Raw genomic sequence first — 15,764 nt, forward strand, 5'->3', positions numbered from 1 at the left:
CAGGTTGCAACCATGGATTTCATGCTTCCGTGCAATCTAATGCTTTGCTACAGGCAGGTGATGGATTTGGTCAGAGCAACCAGTCACCATATGACAGTAATGGACTCCTAAATATTATGTGTACTGAAAAATTTGTAATTACAGTGTCAAGCACTGACAATTATTCATCTGAAGTAAGAGGGTATGTGTATCTTCTCTAGTGACTGCAGTAAAAAAGTAAGCATTATTCCTAGTAAGCATTATTTCTAGTATTTCTCTGTGACTCCATTAGCTATACTTAAATACATCACACACCAGTTTTCAAGAAATAACTTGAGGAACTGCCATTTCTGATCAGTTTTCATACCAACAGCAAAACACTTTCTTCTAATCACATAACAAAGGAAAGGGGTGAGGTTGATTAGCAGGTATTAAACTGTCATGAACTGGACAGTACTTTTGGTTTTGAGAAGAATGAAAAAGCAGAGGAACATTTAATCTGTGTTACTGCAGACCAAGCAATAGCTGTAAATTTTAATATATGAAAATATCCTATCTAAATTCTAAGAAAGCTTGAAATACCTACTCTTGGAACTACCTAAAATGTTTCAGAACAAAGACTTAATATTTTGCATTTAATTCTTCATTCATGAGAATGATTAAAAACTACTTGAAAATAAAGGTCTGATGAATGACACCTATCTCTACCCCTTATTTCCTGGAGCATAGTTTATAACTGAGTTTTTTTGAAGTCCAGTTTATCAGTTATCCATAAAAGGATGCATTCAAAATTAGCTTCAATAGTTCTAAGAAAACTATTTTTAAAGCACAAAAAATAACATTGTAGGATTTTTTAATTTACTTCTTTCAGGTTCAAAGGCAATTTGCACTTATAACACTACGTAAATGAGTATCCGTTCTCTTGTAAATGCAGGCATTAAAAAGGAATTCAGTACATAAAAGCACTTGTATCTGTGATTTTCTGCATGGCCTATCTGTTTGTTTTCATATTATTTCTCTACATCTAATTACACCTGAAGAAGAGTCTTTGCCAAACATTTTTTTAAAATAGCTGAACTAAAGTGCTGAATATGGGCAGTGTTGAATGCAGCCTGTTTAAAGTTCTTTGTATTCCTTTTTCTTACATGTATATTTTACTCTTATCTCCAGATCTACAAGAGTCACCGTGAGGATAAGTACACAGGAGACAATTCCCTGTCAGGTTAGAATATTACTGTTTATCTCTACATTCTGCTGTGCTGGGGGTTGTGTCTGGGGGTTCTCTGCTGCTATGAATTGTTGTCTCTTTCCCCAGTCCAGTCAGTGGTCAGAGCTGATGGCCAAGAACAGATGCCAGCTGCATCTGATACCACACCATGAATTGGACTTGTAATCACCAATAACTGAGTCTCCTGTGCAGACCCCTTGCTGTGCATTTGAAGTTCAGATGCATTGCTCTGTTGTATTAAAACAGTGTGTGATCCTGCAGCTTGTGTACCTTGGTACCTCCTTATGTTTGAAATGTGGAATGTACTGATTCATGCCAGCACACCTGCCACAGTGTGTCCAAGTTTAGGACCTGTCAGCAGGCCATTGGTTTGGCCCCAGCACAGGCTAAGACAGTTGTCTCCGAGGTGTCCAGGCCTGAGCAACTTAGTTCCAGTCAGCACTGAGTTGCTGCAGCATGTCTGCAACCCTTGTTTTGGGTCTCAGGTAGGTTTGCTTACTCACAAACACCACTCACAAACACCACATGCCAGCCCTCCTTGAGTTTTACAGAGAGGGTTTGACTAGAAGAGTAGAGCATAAGAGAAGAATTCCTTCCTCCCATGCTATGTAGTGTTTTGAATAGCCCTTTTCCCTGAAGAAGGAGGTACTTAAGGCCAATTTTAAGCTTGTGACTCTAGTGGTCTCAGCCAGACTGATGTCTTATGAGTGAAAAGGTTCTTATGCCTTGTTTCTTTCTGGCACCTGAAGCCTTTTCTGCTATGAAAGGTGAGACGTTGCTGTGCAGCTTCAGGCAGCTTCTGATTTTCACATGGGAGGAGGATATAACACACTAAGAGCATGGGACATGACTGCTTGGCATCCCCTGGTCTTCAAGGAGCCTAAGAATACATACAAATATCTGAAAGCTTTGTGATGCAAAATAGCAATGGGCAAGGGGGAAGAGACAATATGAAATTGGCTGTCCTCATTCCCATTGCTGCCACCAGAACTGATCCACAGTATGTTAAACCATTTGCTCCTGTATCCCTGTAACAAAAGCAGATTTTCTTCTCACTGTTTCTGTCCTGCAAACAGGAAGGTGAGGAAGCCCATAAATTAAGCAGGACACTTGTTACTAACACATTTATATTAGCTTACTAATGTTTTAAGTTTGCTCATTATTGTGACAGATTTCAGCAAGACTGGGAAGCTCTATGCTATGACACCACACTGATGACTACAGTGCAGTGAAAGTAGGCAGTGTCAGAGCATGTGATGTAGGTTGGCCTTCCCTGCAGTCCATAGCTGTGCTCCAAGAATAACTTTTCAGAACCATGGGCATATACAAATAAGTGACAAGCATAGAAGAGTAATTCATGTGTATCATGCTGTTTGCAGTGGTGTAAGATTTGGAACAACCTGGATGATAAGATTTTCTGCTCACCAGGTGAAGTAAAAACTTTTACATAGGCATTTAAATATTTACAGATGAAACCACAGTACAGCAGAGAGTAGCTTTTATGCACCCATGACTCTTTGGGATGCCATAGGAAAGTATTTGACTTGCTAGCTGGTATTTAACACAAGGAGAGTTGTTTTGTCAGCTATAGCCACTCACAGCTATGTTTATGTGTAAATGCTTGCTCCCACTGAAGTGCCTTATGATAAAGTCAACCAAATGTTAGTGAAAGAATAAATAAAATTATTTAACATGCATTAGCTATGCCCTGCTGTTGGTTGTCAACAGAGGAAAATGCTTTCAATTTCTCCAGTTCAGTCTACAACAAAGAAGACCCAAACTGTCTCTGGTAGAAAAAGAGAATTAAGACAGAAACTATTTCAGTAATTTTTAGGATGGATGAATTTTTAATTCTGGAGAATTGTATGTTAACATTTTATTTTGCTAAAGAGAGGCTGCATACATCCTGTCTTGTGACATTAAAATGAAAATTCGTCTTTATGTTAAGAATATCAAATTCATACTTCTGACTCTTCAAAAGCTTATATCAGCTTTTGAAAGCCTGCTAGGGTCTCTGATCCTTGAGTGGGATTTTAGATACCTTGGGAATAGGTACTATCACCACTTTCCACTCTTGGAAAGTGGTGAATAGATGCATGGTAGCTGTTTGAAAACATAAGAGAGAGAGCAGACTTTAATGTATTGGAGAAAAATGAAATTTTATCAGTTTTTTTTTTTTTTTGAGACTCCTTCCTGTCATATCATCCAGCTCTTGAATTTGACTGGTTGTGATAATTTCTCTGGCTTTAGCAAACAGCTGTTTCAAGAATAAGTTTATTGCATGGCTAATATTCAGAAGAACTAAATTGATTGTTTAATAATTTTCAGCATGTTGGATTTTCCTTAAATACAGGTGCAAATATTTATTGCAAATAAAAGCAAAAGCTGAGTCTGAATTATGCTTTGGCTTTAAGAGTGTAGAGTAAGATGAGACTCTTAATTGGCTAGTTTTAGACAAAGTCGGGCTTGTTCAGTGGTCAGAGTAGAGCAAACAGAACTCAGCCCACCTGCCTGAGACATGTTTCCTGAAGCAGGATCTCTGAAAACCTTAGATGATGACAGCATGCAAGACTGCTCCTTTGAGGAAGTTAAGTTAGGTGAAGCAAGTCTCCTGTTCCATAAGGCATCCTGACTTCCTTGCAAAAGACCATTCCAGGTGACTTCAGACTAGTTGCTTTAAATTGATAGACACTGAGTTCCTTGTTCTGATGTGCAGAAATTGCACTATTTCCCCCACTTGTGTGATATTGTTAAGATCACTTAATTAAATTTCCAAAATTTTAGATAGATATTTTGTAGAGGTTTTACTTGATACATTTTTAAAGCTTTTGTTTTGTACTTACAGAATCTGGTTCTTACAAGTGCAAGAACAGAAGGAAAGACTCAGTTGACGTAAAGTCAATAACATCTCAAAGTAGTGATGGTAAGAAAGCAAACTGTAGGCACAATACTATAAATATACATGAATATATATATATATATAAAGAACATACTTGGCTTGGGCAACAAAACTGCAGAACAAAAGAAAAACCAGACAGATTCACAGCTGGTTAAACAGATATTACTCAATTTTTTTATAACTGCTGTAAAATGTCTTTCTGATTTGCAAAGCAGTGTCCCAGCATAAGTATCAGCATTGCTATACAATGCAAGACAGTGCTGAATGCCTTCACAGGGAGGAGGAGTGACTGTGCCAAGGGATAGAAGCAGCTTGTTAAAAGAGTGTGGTTGAAGCATTAGTGCCACCTCTCTTAGAAAACCGCAGCCTGTGCTCCTAAATATAACTATTTTGGTTTATTAATGTTTAACATGAAGGAGCCTATTGCTGCTGGTTACTTGAGAGCAGTACTTTTGATCCCATTTGTGACTGCTTACTGGGGTGGGACAAGGGTGGCAGAGATTTCTTTCTATCCTTTTGTGTAGTGAGAGAAGCACTGATTGTGGGGAGCAGGAAAGGTTTTCATTAGAGCAACTGTAGCACCAAAATCAGGGGCACAGACAGACTTACAGAAAGAGCCATGTCTGATAGAGATCCAGTGCAGTCAAAGGGCATGATGTGTAAGTACAATTCCATTCTGAAGTGAAGGAAGGATGGAAAATCTGACAGCAAAAATGAGGGGTGGCTGCCAAGGAGGCAGACAACAGTACAAGAAATGAAACAATTAAGAACTTGCAGGGGGAGAGATACAAGAGAAATGGGACACGGGGCTGTATTTCATTGTGCTATACCCTGGCCTTCTGCACTCTTCAAATGCTGTCATCTGATTCACACTGTGGCTCTTTAATGGCAGCTCCAAGTTTACAGACCCGACGGTACTCCTCAATGGCACGGATTCATTCTATGACAATAGAAGCTCCTATCACAAAGGTGAGTCCTGAGCACTGACTTTTCCAGAAACTCCAGAGTTTCGAGTTGCACTCAGAGGGAAATATGTAGTTTCTGGACAGACAAACAGAAATTTCCTGCACTTTGTATTTAACAGAGTAATATTAGTAATTGGTTTTTATCATCACTTTCTACTTCCCATCATGGCATTCCAAATGCTAGTCATAAGGAAGAATATTAAGGAGGGCAGAAGAGTGTCCTTGCTTCATGCATGGCTTCTGGCAGGAAGGGGACACTGCTCTGTTGGGTCATGTGTGAGTAGGAGGATGTTATTCCAGCCCCACCTTTGCTCTCACTATTGATATTTATAAGACACCATGCAGAAGAGGGAGCACCTGCACCAGTCTACCCCACTTTCTGCAGCCTCTCTTCACTCTGTCACACAAATTCTGCTGTCAAAATCAGCTGCACAGTCACTTGTAACACACTAGGGTGTCAGGTATCTTCCACTTTCAAATAATTTTTCCCTCTCTCCCTCTCTTTTCTTGCTGTCATCATGCTCTTACTTACCAGCACCACTGTGACTGTAAGAGCAATGGGCTCCTTTCCTTTTCCTTATCCTCAATCATATCCACAGGGAGGCTTGTAGTGGCTGTGCAGCAGCCTCTGGCTCCTGGAGAAGACAGCATCAGGATTTTGTTCCCATCATTCTTGGCAGAGGAGCAGTCACTGCTGCATTTCTGGATGGTGGCTGAGGCACAGTGTGGGTTTCAAAGAGCCATCCTCTTCTCCCACAGTCCAGCACTTTCTGCTCTCTGCCCTTGACTTCTACATGGAGAATATCATGGTATAATATCAGAGTCACATCCAAGAGTTTGTTTGTTTGGATTTTCCTTCAGGGATTGAATAATTTGTTTCAGAGCAGACCTGGATATGCTGAAGTACTGGGACATTGCTGGTTTTTGGTCCACCCACTGGCAAGTATTTCAGATACTTCACACCGTTCTACTTCCACTTCCCAGGAGTTTGCCAGTTAAAAATAGCAGACGGATACCAGGAAATCTGAGTACAAATTTACATTTTCAGTGTTGTACTTCAAGGATTGTGGGGAATTATATTGCATTTGATGAGAATTAGCATAATCAAGACAAGAATAAAAATTTTGTAATAAGAAAAAAGTGCCATTCACTTTTCTTCGCCTGCCTTCTTAATCTGGTTTCAGGTTATTAACATAATTAATGCTGCCCAGGAAAACAGCCCGATCACAGTAGCAGAGGCCCTGGACAGAGTTCTGGAAATCCTGCGGACAACAGAACTTTATTCCCCTCAGTTAGGTACCAAAGATGAAGATCCTCACACAAGTGATCTTGTTGGAGGTCTGATGAACGTGAGTAAAATTAATAAAGAAAAAATTGCTGGACCATTGTCCTACATCACAGTTCACTGCTTTGCTAAGCTAAAATTTCAGTGGGAAGGGGACTTGTAATTCATCACCATTTCAGTTAAGTATTTTGGCCTCTTTACTAGCAGTACTGCAGGATGTAGTAAGCTATGGCCACATTTAAGTCCACAGTGTGCATTCATCCTCAGATACAAGTGAACAGACTTGCCACCAAAAGCTATATCCAATCTCTCAGAAGATACTGAAAGAGATACCTTATAGAAACTCTAGAAGCTTATATGGAATTAGAGGGATTGCTCTATAGTTAGTCCAGTGTATCAGTGAGGTTGCTTTAATCAAGCTCTAATTTTGGTCCTGTAACAGCAGCAAGAGACAAACTATCTTAATTTTTTCATGGATTTAGTAATTTTTAATAGACACTGAGCTAATCCCTACCAAAATAATATAAAGAAATTGAAAAATAAATTATAATGTCTGATTTGAATGATGGAGGTGCCAATGAGAGGGTCAAGGTGGGCAATACACTGTGTATTTAATATTTTTTCTGAAGATCTCATACCAGTGTTCCAGGGATCCTTTCATGTTTGTTTTGAAAGACCCTAAAACCAGGATTACACTATAGTGCTGCAATAAGAGCACTACTTTTAGCACCCAGGAATAGTAAAGTACAAGTAATGTTTTTGAAACTAGTGATGCAAAAAAACTAAGACAAACTTGATTTCTTTTTCAGGATGGCTTGAGAAGACTGTCAGGAAATGAGTATGTGTTTTCTAAGAGTAAGCCACCATTTTAAACTTCCCTTTGCACATGTGACTTCTTTTGTCAGTACTGCTAACATACAGCTTCAGGCTATTTTGCAGTGGAACATATGTCTCTGGAAATGGTTGTCTAAATGACTGCAGCACAAGTGCTGGGCTGCCCCAATTTTTGTGTTGAAACAGGCTCAAACAATTAAAATATTGCATTTCAAAATATTAGCAAAAAATCAAATTGTCACTCAAAGAAATGTTCACTGATCTTTTTTGTTTATATTTGAATGCTCTGTAATAAACCTTTGTATTATAGGCACTTACAGACTTTTTCATGTGAGGAAAAAAAGTTGTTTTTCTTGAAAAAGATTTGCTTTCTAAATGGAATTCTGAAGAGGGGCTGTGGTAGAGTGTTGAGGGAATAACCCAGAAATGTGCTAATTCCCAAATTCCATTTCAACAGATATGAACCTGAGCCATACTCACCTTCCAGTGCCAAACACCATCAATGATGTTCCACCCTGTATTGCACAGCTCCTAGATAATGAGGAAAGTTGGGACTTCAATATTTTTGAGTTGGAGGCTGTTACAAATAAAAGGTACTGGACTCCTTTCCCTGGGTGCCCAGAGAAAGTTTGTTGAGCAGCTGTAGCTCTGGAAAAACTGCAGCAAGACACAGCAAATCTGTGAGAGCTGTCTTGCTTGACACAGATCCACTCTGTCCAAGTGACACTGTTCAGTGTAGTCTGATGTTGCCACATGCTGGATGCCCTCCAGATAGCTCTTTTTCTTGCTCACGTGAAAATGGTCCTGCTGGAAAAAGCAAACTTCTCCCCTTCCTCATCTAAATCATCCCACAATTTGGGAAGATCTAATGCAACTGTAGCTTTTGATTATAGGGATAAAAAAATGGGATGGAGGATAAACCAGTGATAGGATCAACAGACTGGGATTTTAAAGCTTATAATGAATACAGACGTCAGTATTTTTGAGGTCATGCAGACCACAAAAATAAGTGCGTCATCCAGACAGAGAAGTTGCTTTCATTCCAAGATGCAAAGAATCAAACAGACTACCCATTCTTATGTACTCTCTTTGCATAAAATAGCCATTTTAGAAATTTGTATTTGCCTGTTTTTAATCTGCAGATGTTGGGGTTTGGTTATGCCTTTCTCAGCTCACAGGCTCTGTAGGTCATCTTGCAGGAGTGAAAAATGTAACTGATGGATAGGACTCTCTCACAGGCAACACAGAGTAAAAGACAACCCAGAGTGGATTTGGATTTGAGAATCAAAAAGATTAGAGGTTGTACTCTGTTTACTGTTTCAAACATGGGATTGCCAGCATTGTACAAACACACACACCCACACACACAGATAACTTTGCAATTGAAATTTGACCTTTTTTTTGGGCTTAGGACTTTTTAGCTTTTGGCATGTGCTCATATATGCTCAAAGTCTGCTTTTTCTCCTCAGGAAAAAATTAAATGGAATTTTGTTTGATTGACAGATACTAAACACACAAAAAAAGGGGGTTTAAGATGTTTTTTATGAAGCCACGGGAATTGTTGAAACTCTAATGGACTTGTACCATTTCTACAAAACATTAAAATAATGTCTGAAAGGATGATAGATGCAATCATTTGTAACTTTGACCCAGGCCCACTCTAAGCTTTTTAGAGTTTATAGATATGCAATTTTAAAAAGTTTAACTTTACCCACCCCTTTTAAAAGTCTTGGTTTCTTTGTTCAATGTATCACTTTTAGAACATCACAAGTTACTATTTTACAGCAGTGCTTTTTTTCTTCTATTTTTCAGGCCATTAGTGTATTTGGGCTTAAAAGTTTTTGCCCGGTTTGGGGTCTCTGAGTTTTTAAACTGTTCGGAAGCAACACTGCGGGCATGGCTGCAAGTCATTGAAGCCAACTACCACTCTTCCAACTCATATCACAACTCCACACATGCAGCAGATGTCCTACATGCTACTGCCTTCTTTCTCGGGAAGGAGAGAGTTAAGGTAGAACCATCACCTAGGAGCTGTTTGGGTTAGGATTTCAGCATGTTTGCCGTTTTATGTGTGTCATCTACAAGTCAGATGTTTAAATAATGGTCCTGGCTTCATAAACTCTCTCTGTCCTTGAAGTCTTCCTGTGATGCAAGCAGGCCCACACAGTTTCTCTAAAGTCTGTTCATACAAATTTACATTTTTAAGTAGCAATGATGGAGGTGGGGAGGGAACCTGGCTCTTTTCTGTCTCCTGTTAACTGGCTGTAGGTAACAGTTCTTAATAAAGCTTTGCAAAAGCTTTGGAGAGGGAGGTGTGAGCTATTCCCCCTTGTGCTCAGCAACAGGACATGTAGGAAAGATTCAAAGCTGTGCCAGGGGAGGTTCAGACTAGACATTAGGAAGCATTTATTTACTAAGTGGTTAAATACTGGAACAGCCTTCCCAGAGAGGTGGTTGATGCCCCGCACCTGTCAGTGTTTAAGCAGCATTTGGACAATGCCCATAACAACATGCTTTAACTTTTGTCCAGTCCTGAAGAGGTCAGGCAGTTTGGCCAATGATCATTGTAGGTTACCTCCTAAGTGAAATAGTCTATCCTATCCTGTGCTAAAACATAAGGTGTGTGGAGCAGAGTCAATACAGATACATTCAGGCAAGCATACAAAGTGGAAGGGAACCACTAGAATTGAAGAATTCTATGCAAAGATATTGCTCACAGCAGTGTAAAAAGCTTCATTAAAGAAAGCATATTTGGATAAGGGTAGGAGTGGAAATTTTGTGGTCGGTAATCTGTGGGCACAGTGAATGAAAATGACTGCAAGGAGGTAGAATCCCTGCTTAAGTTTACATTTCTGTAATTGTGGGTACCTGGAAGTTATCAGAAAAGATTTACTGTAATTTTTGTGCTACATTGTAATTTTTCTCTCTTCCTGTAGGGAAGTCTGGACCATCTAGATGAGGTAGCTGCATTAATAGCTGCCACCATTCATGATGTAGACCATCCTGGACGGACCAACTCTTTCCTGTGCAATGCAGGCAGTGAATTAGCTGTCCTTTACAATGATACAGCTGTATTAGAGAGTCATCACACAGCACTGGCGTTTCAGCTTACAACAAAAGACAACAAATACAACATTTTCAAGAATATTGATAGGTGTGTCTGCTGGACAAGGGGAGTGTCCATGTCTGGAATGCTTATTTGGCAGTTTGGGGGAAATTGAGAGTCTACCTTCTAAACAAGAATACATAGTTTAAATACAGACAATAAAATTTAACCTTTTCTAGAATCCTATACAGACATGATTTATAAAAAGGTTTAATTCCTCCCTCACCAGCCCTGTCTTCTAACTTGTAACTGGAAGCTTAGAAAGATGTTTAATAATCTTTTATGAATTCCATTAACTTGGTCCAGTTAACGGCCTCAAGGCTGCATCTTTTCATTGCCCACTGCTTTTTCATTGAAGGAGCCTGGGCACTACGTTTTTGAGATATGATTTACACACCATCAGCTAGATGCTGCATGTTGTGTCTGCACAAGGTCCTATGCATCCCAGTACTACTACATTCACATGGAATTGAAAGGGTGGTAGCAGAGGAGGACATGAAGCTCTGGGAGATCTGGAAGCTCCCTGTGGTTGGCTGGGCATGGAAGTAGCCCAGGAGTTCTCACTGCATGACTCTAGCTTTTGTAGGAACAAGGTGAGAGAGAAAGAGCTCTGAAAGGGAAAGAGCCTGACCTGAAAGAGGTAATTGAAAAACCTGAGATTTGTATTCCAAGCTAACACTAACATACAGCAGAACATACATGGACACATTGGTGCCATTTCTGGAGAAGTTAGTCTTACTGCATTATCAAACTGAGATGTAAATTTCTGTTGATTTCATAGGATTTTCATTAGGTAAAAATAACAGAGTGGGGGGGACTTGGAGAGGCATGATCTTGTACATTCCTCCATCCTTAGACTATTCCTAACTCTGAAGGTGCCAGCTTGTGGCTGAGTCCCTGAGCAGTGTTTTGTAGCACTATGTGGGCAGGGATGAGGAAAGGGCAGAGCTCGGTCTGACAAGCTCATGAGCAAGAACTCTTTTTCTTTCCTAGAAATTGCTACCGGTCATTGCGACAGGCCATTATTGACATGGTTTTGGCAACAGAGATGACAAAGCACTTTGAGCATGTGAACAAATTTGTGAACAGTATCAACAAGCCTATGGCATCTGAGGAGACCAGCCCACATGTAAGTGTAAGCCACACATAAAGTGCAGGACTTCATGCCTTCAGGCATTTCAGTGAGGTTCTTCCCAGACAACCTTAAGTATCATTTTCATTCAGTTTATATTAATTTGCATTATGGCAATACCCAAATAACACAAATGGATTTGTGGCCTCATATATCAAAGTGCAAGAAAATACACTTTTTTCTGTTCTTAGTTCATTTAAAAACTTCATTTTATAAGCCTTGTGTTAAAAGCTATCTTGTATTCAGGAAATATATGAGTGAATGTTGTTTTACATGGAAAATTCTGTGCACAGAGCCAGGTTGGCACCTGTTCCTATGGTCCCATCTCCAAACAGTGGGATTTGTCTGAGCCTAGGGATGTAACTGAACCTCCTTGACAGTTTTGTCTCTGTGTAATCTGGAACCTTCAAGCCCTGAGGAATAACTTCCTGAGACCTCTCCATTCCCGATTGTACCAAGAGATGTCCAGGCCTTTTTGCATATCAGTTACAAACCCTCATGCTCCACCAGAATTTATTTAATAAGCTGCCTCTGAGTTTCCCATCCCCTCCTTACCTTCTCTTGCTGCCTCTCGAGGCTGAGCACCCAGGACCTGACCAGGTTCTCCAGGGCAGTGTTACCTGAGGAAAGACTATCTTAATGCACCTTAGTGAATATAATACTTTGTTGGAAACATGCAAAAAAAATTCAGATAAAACTGAAGGTCAGTAATGCTAAAACCAAACAGAAGTATCTTCTGTTAGCTATGCAAAATAGGACTTTGTACTGTAGACTGTTGCGGGTACTGTTAACAACTTTAAAGACAGAATTCTGTCATCTGAAATTCCCTGCTTCTAGGGACTGCTGAGCTCCGCTCTCCCACAATATGAGCTGGAAACCACAAATGCTGCTGAACTTATCTCACAATAAACGTGAAGGACAGAACCACTTACACTAGAGACTTCTTGTTTTCCCTCAGTATTAGGTTGTTCTGTTCTTTACTGTTAACCATGGCTCTTTCTGGTTTTGGTCTTGAATAGCAGTTAAGGTACAGGGTTAACTTTACAGCTCTTTGCTGGGCTACCCATGCTGAAAAAGGATTAACTGCTAAACATAAAGTTAGAAGATTAATGCCTGAATTGGCAAAAGTCACAGCAAAATATTTCCCCCATAAGCCACAAAGATATTAATTTAGTTGTGGTGGCAAAAAGTACTTACATTCAGTTTTTGACTCAAGAGTTGAATTTAGCAGTAAAGGGAGGCCAAAATCCCACAAATATATTATTCTGAGAATAGCATTAATCCCATGTGAGCAGAGGTTGGAGGCCTTTCACTACTCCATAATTTACCTGTGCCTTTTTAAACTGTTCAAGACTCAGATTATGATGCCATAGCAGACTGGGAACAACGACCTTGTCACCACCACCTGGTCTCCAGAGCAGTCAGTAACAAGTTTGGAATTTTACTGTCTAGCAAGCAGAGAATTTCTGCAGTCTGCTGCTCCTGTGATTTCCTATTGTTAATCTCATAGATTATGTAAAATTTCACCCTCACCAGGAACTAAGATTAAAGATTATTCCAGGCTGAAGGTTCAAAATCTGATACAAAGAAAGCAGTTCTACTTGGAAACATTCTGGAACTGAATGTCAGAGACCTGCCTGTGTAAAAGAAATAGTTGTACCAGTCAATTCAGACCCCTGTGCCTGCCTCAGTTTTCTCATTTAGGAATGAAAATCTAACTCCAGAAATGCCCCAAAGTGAAGCAGTCCCCTACCATCACCATCCCTACATTTAAACATTCAGAAGTGAGGAATGTTTGTGAGCTTACAGTTGGTGAACGCATCCCCTATCAAGGGATGCAACCCCAAGAGGGCCAGGCTGGGTTGCAGAGAAGGTAACATCCTACCTGATAAAGAGCCTGTGGTACTTTATCTCACAGACATGGATACTAATTTTGAGAATGACCACAACTGTAATATGTATTTGGGTTATCATTAGTTACTTACCAAGGCACCAGTTCTCAGACATCACCTTGTTCTCCAAGTTCCTGGTGCTCTGCATGAAATTGTAAGGTAGTAGACTGGGTGCCTGCTTAGTGCCCAAGTCTGTTAGAGCTGATAATGATGCCCTAGGTCCTGCTAGCAGGGCTAGCCACTGGCCCCTGTAACCAACTCTCCTTTTCAGAGTGAAGGCAACAACACTGAATGTACAGCCAACATAAAGAATTTTCCAGACAACCAGACACTGATCAAGCGCATGATGATTAAATGTGCAGATGTAGCAAATCCATGTCGCCCCCTAGAGCTTTGTATCGAATGGGCAGGCAGGATTTCAGAGGAGTACTTTGCACAGGTATGTATATTTTTATGATTTGACTATTATATAAGGAAGTGCACATTGGCTGATGTGCTGTTCCACATAGGGTCTGCCTAGTGTCACCACAGATACCAGATGTAGGCTTTTTGTTTGCAGTCAGAACTGGCCCCTCAATTTCATGCAGAAGAATTCACTCCAAGCTTATAATGAAGGTCATTGTACAGAAAGGTGGAAAGGAGGTTTTACATTTTTATGATCTGACCAAAACTATTTGATTAGTTCTACTCAATTCAACTGGCTGAAATTCAAGATGGTCAGCACTCTAGTTTCTTGTCCCCAGACCTTCCCTGAAGACCAATGCCTCAGCTGAACTATTGGGATCACCCTTTCTCTTCTAAGATGGAACCTGAACTACTATCACTGTAGGCAGAAAATTAGTGCAGGCATGTGGGCAGTGTAAATATTTATCACATGGGATGTGTCCAGATAGTACTAGAAGCTCAGCTTTCTTTCTTCACATTCAGTTTTTCTGACAGAAATGCAACCAGCTTCCTGAAACACTCTTTTAGCTCTCTAATTACCAACTGATAAAATCTTAGCTTTTATTTGCCAGTAATGGTGTGGAAATAACAGCTATGAGTGGAGAGGAAGAAAAGTAGGCATGCCTACCCTTCATATTCAGGTCACACATGTGACAGTTACTACTGAAAGAAAATTGTAGCTACTACCTGAGACATGCCTGAATTTCATTTTAATCATAGTGAATAAATTTTTTCATGTCCTAAGAAAGATCAAAAATCACTCCTGTTATATCTCCCTAGCAGTCAAGGTATCATAAACTAGCTTTAAATTGCCCAAATTAAGCACTGGCCTGCTTAATTTGCAGCAATGTGAGATTCAGAGAGTTGTTCTCCTGTTTATTCACCTCTGCTAATTTTGGAGACTGCTCTGCTGCCAATTCCTGTTTTAAATGTTGCCTGTACTACTTAAAAGGGGATGTTTTTCCAAATTACATTCTAAGAAACTGCTGAGGTGATCTGATTCTCCACCACAGTAGGTGCAAGAAAACCAGGCCTCTTACTGTTGGGGACAGAGTTAAAGGGCATACCTTTATTTCCATTCACTGATACAAGCAGAAAAAGTAGCACCAGCAACAATCTCTTCTCACTTAAAAGACAAATGGTTTGTAACACCCACTACAGATGTGGAAAAATTAGAGATCAAACCTGTTCTCTTCTAAAGGACTCTGCAACCCATTTTCCATATTTTTAGCTGGTGTACCCTAATCACCAGATTACAGCATTCTGTCCTGTTGGAGCTAAGTGCAATCACAGGACTGCAGTAATAAAGAGTACTTGTGAAAGGGAAGAGATGTTGATTTCAGTCCCTGTTCCAGAAAAAATAACACACATGAAACTAAGGTTCTATGGCTTTTCTCAAATTTCCTATTGCAATTAATCTAATGCCTTGACCTCTGCTATTCCAGCACGAAAGTCAGCAAAGCTCTAGTTGCTAACTGGAGTTTTGTCTTCTTAGACTGATGAAGAGAAGAGACAGGGCTTGCCTGTTGTAATGCCAGTATTTGACAGAAACACCTGCAGCATCCCCAAGTCCCAGATTTCCTTCATTGACTATTTTATAACAGATATGTTCGATGCATGGGATGGTAAGTACTGATTTTTCTTCCTTGCTCTGACACAGAGATTCGGAGATTCCTACAGTCCAAAATTACTAATATTAAGGTGGCCTTGCATCCACTTTTTTCAGAGGCAGTACCCATAAATAAGCAGTACAACACGGGATACTGTGCAATCATGATACTGAAGCCTGTTTCACTGCACTCAATGAAGTTGTGCACTTACCAGGCAATCTATGTAGAGAAGGAGTAATGGCTTAAACTACACTTTTGTTTCATCTATGTGTTTTTTTCCTTTTTATCATTTCATTTCTTCTGAGCTGCAGAAACTAAGACCATCAATTCATGCATGTTAGCATAATTTAATGACATCACCATGCAAGAAAGGGATTTTCTTGAAAGAGA

At 39.9% G+C, this 15,764-nt stretch overlaps 1 protein-coding gene across 1 annotated transcript in view; it reads left to right on the plus strand.

Annotated features, from left to right (window-relative positions):
- Positions 1-15,764, plus strand: part of PDE8B (phosphodiesterase 8B) — a 70,310-nt gene that overhangs the window by 52,650 nt on the left and 1,896 nt on the right. Inside the window, exons 11-21 of the mRNA XM_050986681.1 lie at positions 1,150-1,201; positions 4,053-4,130; positions 4,999-5,075; positions 6,256-6,420; positions 7,166-7,211; positions 7,648-7,783; positions 9,003-9,201; positions 10,127-10,344; positions 11,290-11,425; positions 13,592-13,759; positions 15,260-15,389. Of these exons, the coding sequence (XP_050842638.1) occupies positions 1,150-1,201; positions 4,053-4,130; positions 4,999-5,075; positions 6,256-6,420; positions 7,166-7,211; positions 7,648-7,783; positions 9,003-9,201; positions 10,127-10,344; positions 11,290-11,425; positions 13,592-13,759; positions 15,260-15,389 (1,405 nt within the window). The remainder of the gene's footprint in view (positions 1-1,149; positions 1,202-4,052; positions 4,131-4,998; positions 5,076-6,255; positions 6,421-7,165; positions 7,212-7,647; positions 7,784-9,002; positions 9,202-10,126; positions 10,345-11,289; positions 11,426-13,591; positions 13,760-15,259; positions 15,390-15,764) is intronic.

Source organism: Serinus canaria, chromosome Z, assembly GCF_022539315.1.
Source record: "Serinus canaria isolate serCan28SL12 chromosome Z, serCan2020, whole genome shotgun sequence".
In the NCBI taxonomy this organism is placed as follows: Eukaryota; Metazoa; Chordata; class Aves; order Passeriformes; family Fringillidae; genus Serinus; species Serinus canaria.